Source organism: Nuphar pumila, chromosome 5, assembly GCF_984573655.1.
Source record: "Nuphar pumila chromosome 5, dmNupPumi1.hap1.1, whole genome shotgun sequence".
Classification (NCBI taxonomy): domain Eukaryota; kingdom Viridiplantae; phylum Streptophyta; class Magnoliopsida; order Nymphaeales; family Nymphaeaceae; genus Nuphar; species Nuphar pumila.
This window is the reverse complement of record NC_143253.1, coordinates 11,910,806-11,935,399: the sequence shown is the minus strand read 5'-3', so window position 1 is coordinate 11,935,399 and position 24,594 is coordinate 11,910,806. Positions and strand designations below refer to the sequence as shown.

Here is a 24,594-nt window from a genome sequence, read left to right as displayed (position 1 = left end):
TTTGTGTCAAGTTGCTAGAGGTGGTTAAACGGGGGAAGGATCCATGCTGGTTGGGGTCCCATGTCTATGGACATCGTATGACAGGGCAATCATATGACATGGTTTTAATATATTTTATATTTTTAACAGTTTTTCTTGTGTTTTATTATTAATGAACATTTAAATGTATTAAGAGTAGTAAGAGGATTATTTTGTATATTAAATATTTAAAAAAGATTCCAAACGGGCCCTTCATAGAATTCATGAACTCGGGCATCTCATGTTGGTACACGCATGACGTATGACATATTAGACGAATAGGCATGGTTCAAGGTTGCTTGAACATGGGGGCGGCTGCAATGTGATGAGCTTTGTAAGACCATGATCTATTCTTACCCTTTACCATTCTGTCAAGAGACCGGAAACAACCCAACCGGCCGGCTTCCCGTGCCGCGACTCATGAGGGGTAATTTAGTCATTTTATCAACCATCAAATCGTACCCCTCGGCCTCCCTCCTCCCCCACCCTTCTTAAATTTTTCGTGTGGCCACGCTGAGAGCGAAAAACAAAAAGATTGAGTGTCCGCTGGCGGAAGCGAATCCCCGAACGCAAAGGAGACGATGTGCGCACTCCAAGCATCTCTCCTCTGCAGAACGCCGTCGTCCTCCTCCCTAAGAAGACAGCTCCCTCCGCTTCGCGTCTCCCCTCCTCGCTTCCCTTCCATCCCGAACTCCCTCTCCTTCCCCGCTCGACAGTGCCGCCCCCTCCGCACACTCCGCCTCCGCTCCTCGCCGCCGGATTCCGTCAATTCAATCCCCGAAGCCGGCTTCGAACCCTTCCGCGACGCCAAGTACGAGCTGAGCGACAGGGATTCGATCGCCGGCCTGCCCGACGGCCAGGAAGTTGTCCTTGAGGATGAGCCCCCCCGGGAAGTAGCTGCTTCTTCGTCTGAGGCTGTCGTCGATGAAGGGAAGGTTCCGATCTTTCTGTTCCCCGCGGGATTGCTCGCCGCCCCGGGGAAATGGGTTTCGGCTCGTGGTTTCTTGGAGTGGCGGAGTTGGATGCCGTTCTGGAAGCAGGAGAAGCTGCTGGAGAGGCTACTGGCGGAGGCGGACGCCAACCCGAAGGACGCGGCGAAGCAGAGCGCGCTCTTGGCCGAGCTCAACAAACACAGGTTTCGCTTTGCTTATCTTCTTGCTTCTGGGAATTCGGCGTTTCCTCTGTTCGAGTCTGCTAGTGCTACTGTCTTGTTACTTATGATTTAGTATTGAGTAATTCAATGGTGTTGCGAGCGTTTTGATGACTGAAATTTAACCTGCCATTGTCGGATGACACTGCACTAATATAATATATGTGGTAAGGGATTTTAGTTAGGTATCTGTGGATATGATAATGATTTGGTATTATTTTTCAAGAACAGGAAATTTGTTATGTTAATCTTATATTTTTCTTTAGAATTATATCTTATGAAATTCAAGATTGTCATAATGTTCAAGTTAGTATCATATACTATTGCAAGATACAAGTACATGCAATAAACACAATAGGTTCATTTGCTTGGTTGAATCACAAGCTTGCACTGTAACATGCATGCAAGAAGTTGAATACTGTGCATGTAAAGGAAGACAAAAGGAACATATTTGAAATAAATCTGTAAATCCATATATTCTCATGTATATTGCTAAAAAGAATCGAAGCTTCCAATCTGACTTCTTTTTTTGCCCCGTTCTTTTCAGTTTTTTTTGCATCCCGCATAGTCTGTTTCCTTTACGCACAACCATGCCCACACCGACTCACCGCCCACATGTATATATGCATTGATTTTAAGTTACACATAAATAAAAGTACTTGGAGGACCCCTATCCTAGATTTTTATGCATGTGGCTAAGCTAGCGTACTCCCTCTGAGTTGCTTTCCTAGTACTAGGGATGCAAACGGACTGGGTCCAGTATAGACATTTTATGATTTTTGGCTGTTCCGACCCCATCTGCATCCAACTTTTCTACGTATTTAGCTGATCCAGAACCGATCCGTTTGCATCCTGGCCTAGTACTGATGCCTAGATAACCTTTAGATAGGGTGCAAGAATACAAATATATCCATCGTTGCTTGGGTGAGAGGGTTGAACTGTTTTTTTTTGTTCCACTTGAATGAACTTCATTTCACCATCTTCCACTTTGCTATATTCTAAATGATGGTCTAGTTTGCATCTATAGTGAAGAATGAATTAGTTTACATTGCAATGGCTCTTATTACATACTTTATCTGAAGCAATACAAAAATTTAGTTCAAATGCTTCAGTAGTAGTTTCTGTGCTTCCTCTATATTTTGAGTTTGTGTTTGATTCTATGTCACATAGGTGCGGATGCGGGGAGGGTATATATATATATATATATATATATATATTAACAGTTTTAAGTTAACACTACATGTATGTGTGTGTATTTATGTATATATATATATATAATATAGATAAAAATGGACTTGATTAGGTTTTACTAAATCTACTTTTGGATAGAAATGGACCTTAGTGTGGTGGACTTCACCTAACACAAAGGAAGTTGTGTCCAAGTGTCGCACCCACCTGGGTGCGGGTGCGGTGCCCTGTTAGAAGAGTCCGTGTGACATAGGTTTGATTTTGCCACCATTGTCTGTCTTCTGCTATCACAAGAAGGGAGTTTGTGAACCAATAACCTGTATTACATGTCCTTGTGTTAGGATTCGAGCTTGATTTTGCCACCATTGTAGTTACCTTCAACTACAACATTAAGGGATGATCCAATAGTGCATAATAATGTGAAGTATATCTCCTTGTGTTATGATATGCCACCCAATTGAGATCAGAAAATGGCTATGACCAAAAGAGAAATATTATCAAATTTGTTAGATAGTCTAGGCCATGATTAGACTTGTTTTAATTTAGTTAAGATTTATTGACAGTGGAGATGTTCTTCTCTAGGTTCATCCATGTATTTACTTGCCTGATTAATGACCTAAGTAATGAGCCTTGACGTTAAATATTGAAAGGTCCAGCAGTACTTCTATATTCACAATCATTCAACAGAATTTCACCAAAAGCATTCTAGTGGGTTCTGCATAAATTGACGTTGATGCTTACATGCTTGTTCTCTTGAATAAAACATGAGTAGACTTTTTTTTTGAATGAAGAAATTTATTAGAACAAATAGAAAGGACAATGAGAAATGGTGATACAAAAAAACTTTCAGATGGCGTAATTACATATGAGAAAAAAAATAGAGGAACACCATCAAATAAATGGACCCAATAGATGAGGCCCAATCCACGAAATATCCTGGTTCGGCCATGTTGCAAGGGCCGAGTGAAACATATCCGATTGAATGGCCAGGATTACACATCCCACATCTTGCTTTCTACCAATGAACAACCTGCCATTTCTCTCCTTCCAAGTCTGCCACCATGCCGAAGAAAGCCAACATTTCCAAATCCAACGCCATTTCTTAGAAAACTTGACAAAATAGTGGCCCAAAACCAGATCCCTAAGGGCTGAGCTTGGAAGAACCATGATGTTTAAATTCCTCCATGCAGACTTAAAAACCGATTAAAAGAAGGGACACGACCAAAATAAGTGCACAACAGCCTCCAAGTCTTGCTCACACATACATCAACGATTTGGAAACTACACCCCCCATTTTTGGATATGATCGAGAGTATTGACATGACCAGCTAACAAGGTCCAAGTCAAAAATTGCGCTTGCAGCGAGGGACCCACTCCCCAAGCTAGCCTTTAGGCAACCAATCCATGCTTGGTTCTAAGCTCGCAGCATAACAAGAGGCGACGGAGAACTCACCGTTTGAGGTGAGGGAGCATTTGATACTCAACCCATCATCGGAAGAAACTAAGAAAAAAGGGAAAATCTCAAAAGATTTGGATATTGCCCTCCACACAGGGGAACCTTTTTTCCAAGAGTAGTGCTCAAACCATTCTAGTGGAGAATCACCCAATTTGTATTTACGTTTCAGGAATTCCAACGATGGCATTTTCCCATTATTTAGATGCCACCACCACCGACACAAGAGAGCTATATTGAAAATTGATAGCCTCTTAATGCCTAATCCACCACACAGAATTGGGGAAGTTGCTCTTTTCCAATTTAAGCATGAGTAGACTTATGTGAACTTGAGACTTATCAATCCTTCCTATCAACCTATGGACCAGTAAGGCAGTAAAGGATTTTAAATTCGTATGGATTTCATGTGAAATGCTTGAGAGAACATCTTGGATTACTTTGCATAAGAATAATGTGATCCACAAATAACAAAAGGATGGTGATATCCATGTTGGCTTCCTTGATAGAGGAGATCAATCCACATGAACTCTTTCAAGCCATGCCCCTTTATCAGTTTTACATCGATGCTCATGATGTTGATTATGAACAATTGATTGCATAATTTAAATTTGAAACCATCAACTTTTATCACGTTGACTATGGCTAAGAACATCCCATGTAAACTTCTTCCGCTAAGTTTCCACACAGATCACATCTTTAATATATACTTGTTATAAGCTTGACTGGAGGAACCCAGAGCAATAGTCCAAGTCCAAGATTGGTATGGACTACTGAATTCATTTTTCATGGTTTAAGCCCAACATCTACTCTTTATGGAATCTTTGTGATTGACAAATTATATTCTTTTAGAATTTTGATGAGGTTGAGGCTTCAATGAGAAACAGTCATTAGTGGCCTGCTAATTTATTGAAGACTAGTGGTCATTTTCTCGATAAATTTTCTGAATTTATCCTCTTCTTGTTTTATTGTGTGCTTGATGAAAGGACTGGTTTGAGATCCAAAAATGATTAACTTTATTTCCAGAACCTACTTTTTCTCAACTAAGCTAGTTGGGAGGTTGGGGGGTGTGAGGGAGGGAGGATCGAAGCTGATTTAGAAAGGAATCCCACGTTGGAAGAGTATGATGAGTGGAAACTGTGAAAGTATCTCCAACAAGATACTACGAACAATATTACAATATTCTTGGAAATAAATGCGTATGCAAACGCCCAACAAGAACACTTGAAACACTTGTGTACACAATGCACAACACAAACTCACAAATGCACAAATACGAGCCCAAAAGTCATAAGTTCCACTAACATAAGCTTGGGCTATATTCCCAAAGCCTTGAAAAATTCAATGGAGGAGAGCCCTTTATATAGGGCTTGGAGAGACCCTTGGAGGGGCTCCCACATAGTCGTTGGAGCCCCTCCAACGGTCACAAATGTGACCGTTGGAGGGGCCCAATGACTAGTGGTGGCCCCCCCAAGGTACAAAGTATAAAGGGTACAAAAAAGAAAAAGGAGAAAAATAAAAAAGGGAAAAAATACAATACATATTCAAGAAATGAATATGCGCAAAAATGAGAAAAAGACTAAACTACCCCTACGGCTAAATAACATAAATATATATTTTATATATAATAAGTAGATACATATACATATATATTAATATATGTATATGTATATGTATATGTATTACCTTATGTATATATATAACATTGAATGATTTGATTACATAATTTAAGAGTACCTTTGCTTAGAAACTTTAGCATAAAGGAAGTGGGGGGCAATATCTTCTTGAAATGCAAAGTCAGGGTTGTTCACGCTCAGGCCTTGCTACATTTCTCATTACTTGTTAGATCTGTGGGAGCCCCCATTCCCTAGCAAGTGGAATTGGGAGAGCATACTAATCCGAGGGTGATGCTCATTTCATGTTTGATATCATTAGTAAAACTAAGATTTCTAGTTGGTGATATCTATGCAAATTTATAGAGAATCCTCTTTTTACTTTTTATAGGCCTGCATGTCTTTGCTCAAGATGGCATGGTTGGGCTTGAACTTGGGTTATTCAAGCAAAAGCTATATTAGTATGATTACGATTGTCTTGCAAAACTGCCCCTTATAAGTAACTCAAGATGGCATGGTTCAGTTGTTAATTGGTATGATCCATGGCTTAGTGCTGAACTTATTTCACATGCTGACGAGCATACTATTCTGTCTCCTGAAAGCATACATGGTGAGACAGTTTCAGATGATGCATCACAAGCAGAGTGTCTAAGATACAAAGGAAATGTGTATACCAGGAGATCTAGAGAGCAAACAAATGTACCTACTGAAGAACACATTGCATCGTCTAATGACAGAGAAGCACCAAGAAGATCAGGCAGGATAAGGCATCCTATTGAAAAGTGGGTTAGCTATGACAACTTTTCTATGGACTTTCAGATCTTTCTATCCCAGATTGAAAAACATGATGAACCACTTGGTTTTCATCAAGCTATCCAATCCAACAAATGGATTGAAGCGATGAATGAGGAGATCGAGGCACTACATGAATGTCGAACATGGGAGATAGTTGGCCGTCCTCCAGACAAAAATGTTGTTGGTTCCAAATGAGTTTATAAAATTAAATATAAACCGGATGGTAGCATTGAACGGTACAAGGCGCGTCTTGTGGCCAAGGGTTTCACTCAAGAATATGGTCAGGATTATGATGAGACATTCAGCCCAGTGGTGAGAATGGGAACTATTCGCATTATACTTGGCCTGGCAATTGAACATGGGTGGATCCTCAGTCAGCTTGATGTTAAGAATGCATTCCTTCATGGGGACTTAAAGGAAGAAGTCTATATGGAGCAACCTCAAGGTTATGCAGAGGGAAGCCCAAAAGAATATGTATGCAAGTTAACCAGAGCTTTGTATGGATTGAAGCAAGCTTCTAGGTCATGGTTTGAAAGTTTTTCCTTAGAAATCCATAAACATGGTTTCTTTCGTTCCCAACTTGATCATTCTCTGTTCATATATAGGAACGGTACCACTGTGGTTTTCTTACTCATATACGTTGATGATATTGTTATCACTGGTAACGCTCCAGACCACATTCAGCGAATCAAAGTTCTATTGAGTATGCGGTTCAAAATGAAAGACCTTGGGGAGCTGAGATATTTTCTTGGAGTAGAGGTAGATAGACAAGGTGATAACATGTCATTAACTCAACATAAATACACTCTTGATCTTCTAGCTAAAGCAGGAATGACAGATTGTAAACCTCTACCCACACCCAGTGTTGTTAACCAAAGACTCAGTATTTGTGATGGTGAGTTATATCCTGATGCAGTCAAGTATCGGAGTTTAGTAGGTATGTTACAATACCTTACCTTCACTAGACCAGACATTGTGTATTCTGTCAATCAAGTATCTCAATTCATGCATGAACCAAAGACTGGTCACATGGATGCTGTCAAACGCATCCTTCGCTACCTAAAAGGAACGGTGGGTGATGGACTCACATATACTCAATCTTCATGGAAATCACCGAAGCATGACATACTGGCCTATACAGATGCAGACTGGGCAGGGGATCCAGATGAGAGGAGGTCTGTTTCAGGATACTGTGTTTTCATTGGGAGAAATCTTATCTCATGGAGTAGCAGAAAACAGAAGGCTGTGGCAAGATCTAGCACAGAGGCAGAGTATAGATCTATGGCAGCTACCACAGCAGAAGTGACCTGGATTAGGCATCTTCTTACAGAGATGGGAGAGGATATCTCAAATTCGACACTTATGTGTGATAATAGAAGTGCTATACAAATTGCATTCAATCCTGTTCATCACAGTCGGACTAAACATATTGAAATCGATCAGCATTTCATCAGACAAAAGATAGCCGACAAAGAGATTGAACCAGTTTATGTGCCTTCAGAAGACCAAGTTGCCGATATGTTTACAAAAGGTCTTACAAGTCATCGCTTCTGGTATCTGAAGAACAAGTTGCACATGGTTCAACCCCATGCACAACTTGAGGGAGGGTATTAGAATGTGGAATATGAATTGGATATGGATCCGATATCGGATCCATATCCATCCACGAGTTTTGCTTCAATTGTATTATTATGTAACATGTGTTACTTATAAGGGGCAGTTTTGTCCCTGTAAAAGGTAATTTGTAACCTTATACTAATAAAGGTACTAGCGCAGCAACATATATTCCAAAAGGCTGCCGACTTCTCAAAAGGTTCTTTTCTCTCTCTCTTTCTCTCACGTGTTTTCACAGAAAAGTCTGAAGTTGGATGCGCATCTAGAGATGGTGACCTTCTTGCTTGGTGATTCACATGGTGGGGAGAAACCTATGTCACATGGGTGCGGGTGCAGGGATTCGGCACTTCCAAAAAACCCGGGTGCGAGGGTGCGGCAGGGGCAAAAATGTATATATATAGAAGGTGGTCGGGGGTTCCCTCGGCGCGGGTCGAGGTTCAGTTTTTTTTGCTGGTGTGTTTGTTTGAACACTTGTTACCCACGTTCTGCTTGTTGTGTACTTTAGCTCAACGGGACAAAATTGATGAACCGAAAGGATTGGCAATCTGATCGACCCAATCTGCTGCGTTCTGCTGACTGTCATGATTCAATCATGTCTGAAACTCCCTGGTCTTCACGAAAAAAATATAAGCGAAAGGTTTGACGTGGTTTGTTGGAGAGAGAGTCTTCACGAGGCCTACGACGCCACTGCCTAGGGTTCTTCAAATTTCATTTTATATACAGTTGCACACATATGATAGCTAAAAGAAATTTATTGGATTTGACATGTGGAAAAGAGAGGTCTACACAAGGCTACGGCTAGAGCACCCATCTCGTCAGGAGAAAAGTGAATACTAATAGCCACTAAGGCTCTACTACCACCATTATCATTTATTATGGAGAGAAAATCCTTGACGAAAAAGGATCTGGTTGGTTGAAGCATAAAGACTTCAAAAGGCTCTTGAATTTTGGTTTTAATTTTTGAGGAAGATGGATCATCATTTCCAAGTTAACAGTATGTTTTCCAACGCTGTGAATTAATTGTTTGGAGGTAGGAATAGCATGGGATGCCAACAAAGCTCGTCAGATGTTGTGGACACAAGTGCCCCTTTATAAAACAAGAGCACCAGCAGCAAGCAGCTGTCTAGATTTTTTTTTTAAAATTCTGCAGCCCATTTCGTAGGGCAAAATAAAAAAAAAATCCAAACAAAAATGGACCGAAATGACCCTGGGTGCGATCAACACACCCACGATCGGGTTGACCGCACCTGCACCCGCGTCGAGTCACGTCGACGCGGGTGCGGCACTCTGCTAGCCGAATCCCTGTGACATAGGGAGAAACTATGTACTTTTGAAGAATTAGAGTTGCACACTCTCATCATCTGCTCATACATCCAAATCAGTGTTTCTTTTTGTGCAAAGGCAAAATGAGGTGGATATCACTTGGAATGGATTTTGGTTACAGGAATTGGTCTGTGGAGCCAAGGTGGCCATAGTTGAGTTTTTTATCTTCTTTGTAGCCCAGGGCAACCATCCATTGTTTCATGTGTACATTATGATACTTCATTCAAGGGTTTCCTGTTCACCATCTCTTTTCACATCATAGTCCTGATCTTCTCTCCTAGCAACATTTATTTCCCAGCGCCATTGAGTCTTTCACAATTCAATATTTGGCACTGATACTGAACCTCACTATAACTGCTTATGGAGAGAGAGCAGTTTAAACGGGGAGGGAGAGAGTACATTAGCCTTCCTGACTCCTGTGCTGTATACCTTTTAGTTTCTAGTATACCAATGCCATACACCATGAATGACATTCACATTAGTTATTTTTACGAGGAACATAAGTTTGTGCAGCCATATTGCTAATCATTTTATTATGACTTTGTTTTATTTCTTTGGCTAACATGAAACTTGGCCAAATATTTGAGCAGTGTCTCACTTTTAATATAAGTTCTGGAATTCATGATCTTTGTCAAACATCATATGATGCAAATATGATACCTAGAATTTCCTGCAAACTAGTAAATATGATGATATAGAATGACAGTAGCTATGAACTACTTTCGAATTTATAAATATTTTGCGGATGCCTACTCAATTTATGAATTCATACCTAGTGTGATTGTACTGATGCACTTGAAACTGGCATTACCCTTTTTGGTCTTGTCCTTCAAAATAACTAGAAATAAAGAAACTATGGCTTTGCTTTTCGGCTCCTTTCAATGAACAGTGTTATCATTGATTATTTTTTTCTAACTTTAGTCTAGATTTATTGGTTGTTTCTCATACTCTTTATTATCCATATGTTTTTTGGTTCAGGCATATTGATTAATCTTTGACTTCAGTTTGGATGCATACATGGATTCTTATGTTATAAATTCCAGTTATTAGGGTGAGTACATTTTTTGCAACTTATGTATGAGGTGGGCTTATGCTTTTATATTTTCTATGTTTTGTTTCAGCCCAGAATCCGTTATAAAGCGTTTTGAGCAAAGGGATCATGCTGTCGATTCTAAATCTGTTGCAGAATATCTTCGTGCTCTTGTCGTCACTGATGCCATATCTGAATATCTTGCAGACGAGAAATCTGGGAAGCCTTCCAGTCTTCCTGCATTGGTAGCAACAGTTCAAAATTTCTCATTTTTTTATGTGTGCCATATTGCAATTGGTATATCTTGAATCAAGCAATTACAATATATGACTGGAAGTAACTTCAAGAAACATGCTGACCGGAAAAGGCATGGGCGGACATAACATTTCCCGATATTGAGACATTGATAACTTGATTCACCTGGTCATTCAATGCTATTCAGTATGTCATGCGAAAAATATGTTACGTGGATTCTTCTTTTTTGGGGGCCTATGCATATTTTTTTGCCTGTAGTTAGAATAACATATAATGTTGAGTATTCATCAAGCATTTTCTTTGACCATGTGAATATGGGATTCAATTGCCCTGGCATCTAAATCTTGAATTATTTTGTTACTCAATAACACATAATGTCTCAAGTCAACATGCCCTACAAGGTGCAGGTATAATTCGCTAAGTCTCATCCGCTCAATTTCAGCCCTGATTCGAAGTTAAAATATGGAAAAATATGCCACAAATTTATAACCAGGTCTGGTATAAGAGATTGGCAGCTAGTCTCTCAATTGAGCTCATCATAATCATAATCATCATTTCATCATTATTAGCATCATCATAATCATCTTTCTCAAGCTTTGGGTCTACTTTTGGATTATTTCTCCGTTTGTATCTATTAAATATTAAACGTGGGTTATTGTATTCTGTATTGCATCTGGTTGCCTCTTTTCTAATCATTTTTGGCCTTCCCCTGGTTGCTTCTCCAATCTGAATCAGACCATGCATTTGTGCTGATGATATCTCAGGTCGTGTATGTTAAATTGTATTAATATTTCCTATATATATCTAGATATATATATAGAGAGACACATATACATATATATTAAACATATATGTTTATGTGTCTCTCTCTCTCTATATATTGTAATACCCACTAGGGGTAAAGTAGTCATTTCACATGTAGCACGTATATTCATTTGAAATATGCCTTTTCCTTTTTCTTTTTTTCTTTTATTTTGCTTTATTGTATCATAGGAGGGGTTCACCATAGAGTCGTTGGATTGGACCCCTCCAACGGTCATAAATATGACCGTTGGAGGGGCTCCAACGACTCTATGGGAGCCCCTCCTTGGGTCCCATTTGTGTATAAATAAGGGGTTTTGCCCCATGTATTTCTTGAGCTTCTTGAAGCTTTTCTCTATAAAAGTTCCTATATCTTTTAGCTCTCTTTCTCATTTTATGTTTGTTGCCACTTTGTGGCTTGTTGTATTCTTGCCCATTAGTGGCCTATTGCTTGTGTGCTTGTGCATTTCCTAGTCACTTTGTGGCATTATCTTTTCTCTTAAGTGTTTCGTAACATGGTATCAGAACAAGGGTTGTGAAAGTACCATTAGAGTACTCTTACCCACGTTTGAGTAATTTTTAAGCATCACTCTTGTTGTTGCTCTTCATCAAACTCCTCCAAAATGGCCGGCAAAGACTCAAAGATCGATCTTTCATTCAAATTGAATGGAACAAATTATAGGATTAGGGCGACCGCCATGGAAAATAATCTCAAAGGTAAAAGACTTTGGGGTTATCTATGTGAAACCATTCCGGAACCACAATTAAAGCTTACAAAGAAGGAAGGAAATGAAGAAGAGAAGGCCAAAGCTATTCAAGAATACCAATCTAAAATAGAAGATTAGGAAAGCGAGCATGCCAAGATATTGGCATGGTTCATGAACAATGTAGAGCTCAAAATATGCATCAATCTTGCAAAATTCAAGAAAACAAATAAAGTTTTGTTTTTTATGAAAGGTATGTACACTAAAAAAGACCTTGCTAGGCATTTCCTTTTGCAAGAAAGAATAAGAGAAACTAAGCAAGGGGACATGAGCATTAGAGACTACTATACTGCTCTATCTTCTTTATGTGATGAACTTGCCCTTCTCGAACCACAATGGAAAGGAAGTGCTATTGCTATGTGGCAAGAGTAAATGAAAAGAGAAAGGTTTTTTCAATTTATTCATGGGTTTTGTCCCAAATTTGAACAATTAAGAGGGTCCCTTCTTCATAGGGCTTCTACCCCTCTTAGTGAAAGTTTAGCCGATTTGTACCAACAAGAAACTTGCTTGGCTTTAAAGAAAGATATTGATGAGGTCCATGCGGTATCAAGACCGGGAAACAATATGAGAACATATAAATCATCTCATTTTTGGAAAAATAACAATGGTGTTGGAAGAAAAATTGTTTGTCACCATTGTAATTTAAAATAGAATCATTCCAAACCTCAATCAAAAACTTTTTTCGGTCTTTCAAATCACTGATTTTGGATGTAGTGTCTCTTTTTCACGAACTCATTGCTATGTGCAGGATCTCTGGTTTGAGAAGCGGATTGGGCAAGGCCATAGAAGAGGAGATCTATATTACATAATTTTTTTGTCTTTGCCATCCAAATCTTTTTGTAATCATGTTCAATCTAAAGGTATTGATACTTAGCACAAAAGGCTTAGTCATCCTAGTATTTCAAGTTGTATCTTTTTTCATTTTTGGAAAAATTTTGTAATGACAAAACATTTACTTGCAATGATTGTATCCTTGGGAAAATGCATTCGCTTCTGTATTCACATAGTAATTTTGTTTTCTAGTGCATATGTATGAGGACCGACACCCGTTATGTCTAAAGGAGGTTATTCCTATTATGTTGTCTTTATTGATGACTTTACTAGATACACATGGGTGTATTTTATTAAAAACAAATCCGATGTCTTCTTCAATTTTAAAGAATTTCACATTCTTATTCAAAATCAATTTCAAAACAACATAGCTATTTTTTGATCCGATTCTGGGGGAGAATATATGTAAAAAGAATTTCAAAACTATCTTAAACTAAACAACATTGTACATCAAAGATCTTGTCCAAAAACTCCTCAACAAAATGGTCTTGCTGAGAGGAAACATAGGCATATCATTGAAACAACAAGGACTCTTCTTGTTTCTAAAAATGTTTAATTTTTTTTGGGCCGAAGCTATTCTTACTGCAACTTATCTCATATATCGTATGACTTTCTCATCTTTAAAAAATGTTTCTCCTTTGAAAAATTATTCAAAATATCTCCGAATTTTAAAAGATTGAGAGTTTTTTGTTGTAAGTGCTTTGTTCTTTTTCAAGGACAAGATAAATTATCATCAAAAACTCTTGAATGTGCTTTTATTGGCTATGGTGAAAATAAAAAAGGTTAAAGGTGTTATGATGTACAAAATAATAAACTTTATGTCTCAAGAAATATAACCTTTCTTGAAGAACAAAATGGTTTTGAAATTCAAAAGTCTAAAGAAGAGATTGATTACTCTTTTCTATTCGACTTATTACCTAGAACTAAGTCTAAAAGTGATTTAATTTGTGATCATACTTGTAATGACAATTCACATCAAAATGATGATTTATCACATACAATTGATGATTCTCACAATGAAGATTCTAATGATATTCATGTATATACTCGGCGTGAGGGGAATGAACATCAAAGTGCTTTTGATAGATACTCTCAAGACATCTCATTAGAAGATCAATTTGAAGAAACCCAACTTAGGCGATCCTCTAGGAATAGTAGACCTCATAAAAAATGTCATATGACTCTTTTTATACAAAATATAGAACTTGTCTAATGATGATACATTCTTATCATGAGCCTTCCAATTTTAAAGAGGCTAAGCTGTGAAATTGTCTACGAAGAGACAATACATAAACAAGCATAAAAACTTTATAAAAGAAGTGCACGAAAGCACTCTCACAACACTTGAACAAAATACACAAAAGTGTATAAATAATAAACATGCAATAATGCATGTATTTCAATATATAAAAGCAAATGCTTGAGACTCTCAAGCTTAGGAAATACAAGGGGGGAACACCCCTATTTATACAAATGTTAGAAGGTGCAAAGGGGGGGCTCCCAAAGGAGTCGTTGGGAGCCCCCAACGGTCACATTTGTGACCGTTGGGGGCCCCCAACGACTCTATTGGGGGACCCCCAATGCACATAAAATAAATCAAAAAATAAAAAGAAAAAAAAGAAATTACAAAAGTAAAAATAAAAAGAAAATTACAGCATATTCTAAAAGTGAATATGCGCAAAACAGGAAATGACAGAAATGCCCTTTCGGGTAAAAATATATAAATATATATATTTATATATATAGAGATATATGTACATATAATATATTATATGTAAATATATCTCTATGTATATAAATATATATATTTATATTTACAATGATTTTAGGAGCTACATTTTAACACCCCCCCTCAAACTTACGGTGTGATAACCGCAAGTTTGTCAAGAAGGAAATGAAATCTGGGCGAACATAGAGCTTTTGTGAAGAAGTCGGCAAGTTGATACTCAGATGTCACATATGGCAGATCAATGACCTTCTTCAAGTATTCCTCTCGGACATAATGACAATCCATCTCTATATGCTTTGTTCGCTCGTGAAATGTGTGGTTCTTGGCAATGTAGATGGCACTTTTATTGTCACAGCATAGCTTTGTTGGTTCTTTGACAACTACTCCCATATCTTCCAAAAGACGTCGAATCCATACTATTTCCATGGTGGTAGATGCCATGGCTCTGTATTCGGCTTCAGTGGATGATAAGGAGACCTTCTGTTGCTTTTTACATCGCCACGAGATCAAGGATTCTCTTAAAAAAATACAAAAACCAGTGGTGGAGTGACGGTTACTAGGGTCACCTCCCCAATCTGAGTCAGTATAAGCAAGCAATTTTAATTCAGAAGAAGAGGATAAGAATACTCCCTTATTCACTGTTCCCTTCAAGTATCTGATGATGCGAAGTACAGCACCCATATGGACGGTTGTAGAAGCATGTTGAAACTGACTGGCGATGTGTATAGCATGTGACAAATCGGGTCGAGTAATGCTAAGATACATTAAAGAACCTACCAACTGCCTGTAAGGAGTAGGATCAGTTAAAGGAACACCGTCGTCAATCTTCATTTTGGCTCCCACAACTTCAGGAGTTTCACATACTTTGTCATCAGAAATCCCTGATCTGTCAATAATCTCACAAGCAAGTTTAGACTGAGATAGAAAATAACCACGTTGCGAATAGGCAACCTCAATTCCAAGAAAATATGTCAGAAAACCTAAGTCTGACATCTCAAATTTTGAAGTCAAGACGGACTTAATACCCTTGACTCCTTGTATATCATCACCTGTGATTAACATGTCATCAACATATAATAACAATATTACAATCCCTGCTTTAGATTTTCTAGTAAATAGAGCAGTATCAGTATAACATGAGGAGAAACCATTTTCCAGCATTACACTGGTAAATCTGTCATACCAGGCTTTGGGGGCCTGTTTCAAACCATAAAGGGCCTTTCGAAGACGAAGGACTTTATTTTTAGGGATCTCCATGCCAGGTGGAGCATCCATATACATTTCTTCATTAAGATCACCATTTAAAAAGACATTTTTCACATCCATTTGAAAGATGTTCCAATTTTTGATAGATGCAATAGTGATAAGACACCTAACTGTAACCATTCGGGCTACAGGAGCAAAAGTTTCTTCATAATCAATCCCATACTCTTGCCCATACCCTTTTGCAACTAAGCGAGCCTTATACCTTTCAAGTGATCCGTCACTCTTAGTTTTAACTTTAAATACCCATCGACAACCTATAGTTTTCTTTCCTATAGGTAGAGATTGAAAATCCCACGTTTCAGCCCTTTTAAGAGCACTAAGTTCATTTTGCATAGCTTCTTGCCATTCTATACATTTCTTTGCTTCTTCAAAGTTTCTTGGTTCAAAATAAGAATGAATGGCACTAAGACAAGCCCTATATCGGGGCAAAAAGGAATCAAAGGAGACAAAACGAGTGGGAGGTCTCCTATTCCTCCCAGACCTTCGGTGATCGAGAACAGGAATGAGTTCACTATATTGGTCAATAGCACTTCTAAAGGTGTCTTGGTTTCTACGAGAGTATGTTATAGGATCATTAGAAATCCTGTCTTCTTGTTGGTTATGCTCTTCGATATTACTTTCAATGTTCTCATCATGGTTTGATGACATATCATCATCACTGGATGTATCATCATTACTAGATAATAAGTCAAAAAGGAAGGAATAATCAAAATTTTCTTGTTGAGAAACATTTTTTTCAAATCCACTTTCATTTTCCAAAAAAGTTACATTTCTAGAAACATATAATTTATCTTCTCGAAGATCATAGCATCGAAATCCCTTTTGAGTTTCGGAATATCCAAGAAAAGCGCAGGGGATAGCCTTGGGAGAGAGTTTGTCATTCTTATCCGTAAGAATGAAACACTTACACCCGAAGACTCGTAACCTATTATAATCTGGTTCGAGTTTATACAAGATCTCAAAAGGGGATATTTTTCCTAATATTCTAGAAGGCAAATGATTTATTAGATAAACAGAAGCAAGAGCAGCTTCAGCCCAAAAATTTTTTGGTATATTTTGAGAAATAAGAAGGGTTCTAGTGGTCTCAATAATATGTCTATGTTTTCTTTCGGCCAACCCATTCTGTTGGGGTTTTTTAGGACAAAACCTTTGGTGAATGATTCCTTGATCTTCAAGATATATTTTAAATTGGTTGGAGAGATATTCTCCTCCAGAATCACTTCTAAAAATCTTTATGTTACTATTAAATTGATTCTTGATCATCGAATGAAAAGTTCTAAAGCATGAAAAGACTTCATGTTTGAATTTAAGAAAAAAGATCCATGAATATCTAGAGAAATCATCCACAAAAATAACATAATAAGAAAAACCTCCTTTTGAGACAACAGGTGCTGGTCCCCAAACATCGGAATGAATAATTTCAAAAGGTTTTGATGAGAACATAGTTTTTTGCTCAAAAGGTAAACTTTTCATTTTTCCGAGAATACAGTCATTACAAGAAAAGGAACTTTTACATAGGTCTTTTGCAAAATGTAAGTAAGACAACTTGGTGATATTAGGATGACCAAGTCTTTTGTGCCACATGTTTATATCTTTGTTTCGGGCAACATTACAAAAAGATTTTGGAACTCGAAGAGATTCCATGTAGTATAAATCGCCTTTTCTAAAGCCTTCCCCAATCAATTTTCCGGACAGGCGATGAAAATTTAATATCACAACCATGATCCGAGAGTTGAGAAACAGAAAGAAGATTTAAATTAAGTTTAGGTATAAATCTAATATTTGGAATAAAAAAATCTTGAGTTTCAAAATTACCTATTCCTTTAATTTCAAGAGAAGTTCCATCCGCAGTGGAAACAAAGGATGGAGAAGCATTTTTTGAATAATCGGAAAGTGAAAATATGTTTGGGGACATATGAAAGGATGCACCTGAGTCCAAAAGCCAAGGGACTTTACCTGGAATGGAAGAAGTAGACACGGCGGCACCGGATGTAGCTCCCTTGAGAAGAGGTTGAAGGGCTTCCATTATTTGGTTCAACGAGAGTGACCCACTTGATGATGCCTCTTCCTTTTGTGGTGCGCCGGTGGTGGCCATAGCAAGAAGCTTCTTCCATTTGGGACATACTGGCTTGATATGCCCCGGTTCTTTACAAAAGTGACATATAGTCTTGCTATAGTCCCGCTTCCCTCTTTGTCCACCATCTCCTCCTTGATTTTGGAATTTAAAGTGAGGAGGACGATAGGTCTTTACATTATTTCCGGGTCTTGATACGGCATTAACCTCATTATTTTCTTCATAATTACAAGGAACCATAAGAACACTTGGTCCTTGTTTACATAAATTCATACGAGTCTCTTCACCACTTAATTTGGTGAGAACATCTTCAAGAGAGGGAGGAGTAAATAAGGATAGAAGTGATGACCTTATTTGCTCAAAATCCGGTCTCAACCCATTCAAAAAATTGAAGAAACGATCTTCTTCAAGTTGCTTGTGGCGGAGTTCAATTGCCTCTCCACTCCATTTTGGTTCAAGCATAGAGAGCTCATCCCAAATAGAGGAAAGATCGGCAAAATATTCCCTAATAGACATTTCACCTTGAGTAAGGGAGAGGGCCTTCTTTTGAAGGTAATACTTATGAGATAGGTCTCTTGATGTATACATCTTCTCGAGATAATGCCAAGCTTCCGATGCCTTTTTGAATTTGATAATGTTGGCATTAATCTTCGTTTCGACGGATGCGAAGAACCAAGAAAGAATCTTGAAGTTCTTCATTTCCCATTCGTCGTGTTTCTTTGAGTATTCTTCAAGAGCTTTGATCCTTTCCTCTCCCTCAAGAATCTTGATTTCACTTCCATCCATTATGGTTATCTTGGGTTCCGGCTCCGGAATTGTTCCTTGCACATAACCCCACAATCATTTTCCTTTTATGTGGGCCTCCATATTCCCGGCCCAAATATGATAGTTGGACCCATTCAATTTGAAGCCAAGGGCAAAGTGAGACTCTTTCTCACCCATTAAGACGTAGAGAGAAGAAGAAAAAAGACGTACCAATACGATGTTTCAACTTCTTAGCACAAGATCCTTCTAAAATATTTGAGAAGCAAGATCCACCACTTCAATCTCAAAAAATCCGAAGGCACGGTTTTCGAGGCACTCGAACAAAGGCGGATCTCACGATCTCCAATCACCAACCGAGCTCTGATACCATGTGAAATTGTCTACGAAGAGACAATACATAAACAAGCATAAAAACTTTATAAAAGAAGTGCACGAAAGCACTCTCACAACACTTGAACAAAATACACAAAAAGTGTATAAATAATAAACATGCAATAATGCATGTATTTCAATATATAAAAGCAAATGCTTGAGACTCTCAAGCTTAGGAAATACAAGGGGGGAACATCCCTATTTATACAAATGTTAGAAGGTGCAAAGGGGGGGCTCCCAAAGGAGTCGTTGGGAGCCCCCAACGGTCACATTTGTGACCGTTGGGGGCCCCCAACGACTCTATTGGGGGACCCCCAATGCACATAAAATAAATCAAAAAATAAAAAGAAAAAAAAGAAATTACAAAAGTAAAAATAAAAAGAAAATTACAGCATATTCTAAAAGTGAATATGCGCAAAACAGGAAATGACAGAAATGCCCTTTCGGGTAAAAATATATAAATATATATATTTATATATATAGAGATATATGTACATATAATATATTATATGTAAATATATCTCTATGTATATAAATATATATATTTATATTTACAATGATTTTAGGAGCTACATTTTAACATAAGCAACATCCCCATTGGATTGATGCTATGAGACTTGAACTAGAAGCTCTTAACAAGGCCAACACTTGGACCATTGTAAGTCAATCATTAGGAAAAAAGGCTATTTGATATAGATGGATGTGTAAGGTCAAAACTAAGAGCGATAAAACATTAAAAAGATACAAAGCTAGATTAGTTGCTAAAGGATGCGTCCAATAATATGGAATCAATTATAAGGAAACCTTTGTCCCAGTAGCTAAGTTGACTAGTGTACGAACCTTGATTGCTTTAGCATCTATTAAACAATGGCCTATCTATCAACTTGATGTTAAAAATGCATTTTTTAATAAAAATCTTTGTGAAGAAGTGTTTATGGATCCTCCACCGAGTCTTGAGATTGGTAAAGGAAACGTTCTAAAACTTAACAAAGCTCTTTATGGTCTCAAACAAGCTCCAAAAGCTTGGTGTGATCTTTTTAGCAAGGTTGTTCTTACTAATGGTTTTTTCTCTTATTATACTGATACTGCTTTATTTGTGAAGACTACTGGAGATCACGTAACTATCTTATTGTTATATGTTGATGATATGATCATCATTGGAAATGATAAAAAGGGCATTGAGCTTAGTAAAAATATTCTCAAAGAAAATTTTGATATGTTTGACATTGGTTTCTAAGGTATTTTTTAGGGATTGAAGTTGCATATTCCCCTAGGGGGTATGTTCTATCTCTGATGAAGCTTGCATCAGGCATTATTGCTTGGTCTGGATTAACTGACGAAAACAAAGTGGAAACTCCAAAAGTAATCAACGCGAAGATGAGAGCCAATGCTGGAACTTCTTTAGCAGATCTCACTCCTTATCGTCATCTGATTAGTTCACTAACATATTTGTCTATTACCAGGTCAGGTATTACTCATGCTGTTCACAGTGCAAGCCAATTTCAGACTGCTCTTACTTCGATTCACATGGCGGCGATTACGAGAATTATCAGATATTTAAAGGAAACCATAATAAAAGGACTATTCATATCCTCCTCTTGATCTCCTAATTTACTTGCTTATACTGACTCTGATTGGGGGGTAACCTCGATGATCATATTTCTACAACAGGTTATTGTTAGAATCTCCTCTGGTACCTGTATTGAGAAAAGTGAGAGAGAGAATAGAAGAAGAAGAGGAAGAAGGGGCTGCGACTGTCAGGATTTCCACTTACGAAATCGTGACCTAAACTTGTATTAATATGTTTAAAGAAACAATATGGATCCGGGTCTGGTGTAATGTCCAGACCCGAAAAAAATAAAATAATACTTGTACATGACTCAAGTCCTAATATCCATACTGTACATACAATGGACTCGGGTCGGGTTCTAATAACCCAGAATACACTTTTTCACCCCCCTCAAGTTGATCATGGTTTTGGATCATGAAAAACTTGCCTTTAAGCATCCCAAAATGATCCTTTGTCAAGCTCTTTGTAAATATGTCTGCAACTTGTCTTTCAGTATTGACAAACTCAGGCTCAATCTCTTTTTCTTCAACTTTTTGTCTTACAAAGTGTTGGTCGATCTCAATATGCTTAGCACGACTGTGATGTACTGGATTGAATGACATGTCACTTTGATTGTCACATAGCAAGGTAGAGTGAGATCTTTTCTCCCACTTCAGTTAGTAGATGCTTGATCCACGTGGCTTCGGCAGTTCGGCAACCATGAATCTATACTCAGCCTCAGTGCTTGACCTAGTGATAGCCTTTTGTTTTCTATTACTCCAAGCAACTAAATTTCTTCCAATAAAAACACAATATCCTGATGTAGATCTTCGTTCGTCAGGATCCCCTGCCCAGTCTGCATCACAATATACAGTAAGTTCATGCTCATCCTTGCCATACGACTGTGGTGAATATATCAATCCATCCCCAATGGTCCCTTTCCGATATCTAAGAATCCTCTTAACCGCTTCCATATGTCCAGTACGTGGTGCATGCATAAACTGAGACACTTGATTGACTGAATAAACAATATCAGGGCGAGTGAATGTGAGATACTGTAACATCCCTATTAGACTGCGATATCTGGTGGGGTCCTCACACAAGTCTCCATCATGAGTGCTAAGTTTTTGGTGAAGCACACTTGGAGTTCCTAGAGGTTTGCAATCTTTTATACCTGCCTTGCTGAGAACATCTACGGTATACTTGTGCTTAGTGAGCGTCAAGCCATGAGCCTGGTTGTCAACTTCTACACCAAGAAAATAGCGCAGGACACCAAGATCTTTCATTTTAAACCTTTGACCTAGTAAGTTTTTTACTTCTTTGATGTGAGCTTCAGAGTTTCCTGTGATGACAATATCGTCAACATAAATTAATAGTAGAGTGGTTACATTCTGACTTCTAAAGATAAATAATGAGTGATCCAGTAGAGAATGTGAAAATCCATGTTTTTGAATCTCAAGCGAGAAGCTGTCAAACCAAGAACAAGATGCTTGTTTTAGACCATAGATAGCTCTCTTTAGCCTGCACACATGGGTTTTACAATTTTGTTCTTGATATCCAGGGGGTTGTTCCATATAAACTTCCTCCTTCAAATCCCCAAGCAAGAATGCATTTTTCACATCAAGCTGACTCAGCTTCAATCCATGTTCAACAACCAAGGAAAGAATAATTAGAATTGTTTCCATTCTCACCACCGGACTAAAGGTCTCATCATAGTCTTGCCCTACTTCTTGGGTGAACCCTTTTGCCACCAGTCTTGCCTTGTACCGTTCAATGGTTCCATCTGGTTTATACTTTATTTTGTAGAACCATTTGCATCCGACAACATTTTTGTCAGGTGGTCTGGGAACAACTTCTCAGGTTCCACGCCTGCATTTCATCATTCATGGCTTCTACCCATTTGGTAGAAGTGGCTGCTTGATAGTACATAATAGGTTCATCTTCCTTATTGAGAGTAGTTAAAAAAAGTTGAAAATCCAAGGAGAAGTTGTTATAGCTGACCCACCTATCAATAGGATGTCATATGCAATTTGATTTTTTGACCTCAAGAGTATGAGAGGAAGTAGGATCGGCTGCTGAGGCATGATTTAGATGGCTTGATGCTGTCCTTCTCTGTCTAGAATAGAAAATGCCCTTATATCTGCCCGGTACAGATGATGATACTTCTTCCTCATTCTGTGATCCTGATGTCCTAATTTTCTCAAACATTTATTCTTCTTGCTGCACACAATCTGGAGGACAAACTTCATTTGAACTAGCAAAAAGTTCTGAATTCAGCCAAAGATAGTAAACTTCAGTTGTGTTAGAGGACATATCCGTTGTGTCGGCTTTGTGATCAAAATTTTGCTCATCAAAGATACCATTCCTTGAGATTCTGATGCGCTTGGTGGTTGGATCATAACACCTATATCCTTTGTAGTCGTTTGCGTATCCCACAAATCTACACTTCTGAGCCTTGTCCTGAAACTTATTTCTCAGGGACTGATCAATGTGCACATAACAAACACATCCGAAGACACGCAAATCATGGTAACTAGGGTGATCTCTAAAAAGACAGTAATAAGGAGACTTATTTTCCAGAACCATAGGCAGTCTATTTATTACATGTACGGCAACATGAAAAACTTCTGTCCATAGGTTGATGGGAAGATTACTGTCATGAAATATACTCATGGTACTTTCAACGATATGCCTATGTTTTCGCTCAGTAATCCCATTTTGTTGAGGTGTGTGTGGACAAGACACCCTTCTTCCTATTCTGTTATTTTGAAGAAAAGAAATAAAGTCACGAGATGAGAACTCCCCACCTCCATCACATTGGAAAAATTGAATGGACTCAGAGAATTGATTTTTTACTAAGGAAAGAAAATTTTGAAACAAAAGGAAAACTTTTGACTTATTTTTTATGAAATATATCCAAGTGTATCGAGAATAGCTATCAATAAAGATTAGGTAATATCTGCTCCCAGATCCAGAGACAACTGGGGCGGGTTCCCATACATCAGAACAAATTATCTCAAAAGGTTTTGAAGTTCTCTTATTAACGAAATGAAAAGGCAATACATGACTTTTGCATAAAAGACAACTGGAACACTTCTGACTTTTCTCATCCCCTTTGAGACTTTTTTTTGGAATGAGATTTTTAGAGACAAGTTTCTTAATAAAATGACTCCCATAATGTCCTAATCGACTATGTCATAAGAAAGGCTTATTACATTCAGAAATACTAAAAACATTTGCAGAAGAGAATGAACACGACTCTAATGAAGACTTTGAATCCAGATGGGCAGGGCAGACGGAATTGTAAGAATGTGTCCACCGACGTTGGGTTGATGCTAAGGAGGGAGAAGACGCCTGAGAGAGAGAGAGAGAGAGAGAGAGAGAGAGAGAGAGAGAGAGAGAGAGAGAGAGAGAGAGAGAGAGAGAGAGAGAGGCTGCAACAACGAAAGGTACGATCCTCAACAACAGGATCATGCCCTACCTATATGTTATATTTATATTGAAAACAGGTTGGGTCTGGATATTACATGATGTTACATTAGATTCAGACCCGATACAAATAGTGCAATGACTTTGGGATAAATACATGGGTTTCGGGTCCAGACCCAAACCCGTAATGAGTACAATGATCCAGTCAGTCTTAATATCCTCCCTCAAGTTGTGCATGGTCATGTACCATGGACAACTTGCTCTTCAAGAACCAAAATTGTATGCTGGTAAGACCTTTAGTGAACAAATCCGCCACCTGATCAGCCGTCCGAATATAAGCAGGTTCAACTTCCCTGTCTTCTACCTTTTGCCGAATAAAATGTTGATCAATCTCTATATGCTTTGTACGACTGTGATGAATGGGATTGAAGGAAATCTGGATGGCACTTTGATTATCACACAAAAGAGTAGTGGGTAGAATGGTTTCTCCTAATTTTACCAAAAGATGTCTCAGCCATGTAACCTCTGCTGTAGCTGCTGCCATGGACCTATACTCAGCCTCAGTACTGGATCGTGCA

The 24,594-nt window shown here is 38.2% G+C and overlaps 1 protein-coding gene across 1 annotated transcript in view; it reads left to right on the top strand.

Moving 5' to 3' along the window:
- The first annotated feature begins 485 nt into the window (after positions 1–485).
- Positions 486–24,594, top strand: part of LOC149836796 (ATP-dependent zinc metalloprotease FTSH 9, chloroplastic/mitochondrial-like) — a 100,920-nt gene continuing 76,811 nt past the window's right edge. The window contains exons 1-2 of the mRNA XM_090005586.1: positions 486–1,153; positions 10,273–10,426. Coding sequence (XP_089861712.1) covers positions 600–1,153; positions 10,273–10,426 — 708 coding nt within the window. The 5' untranslated portion in view covers positions 486–599. The remainder of the gene's footprint in view (positions 1,154–10,272; positions 10,427–24,594) is intronic.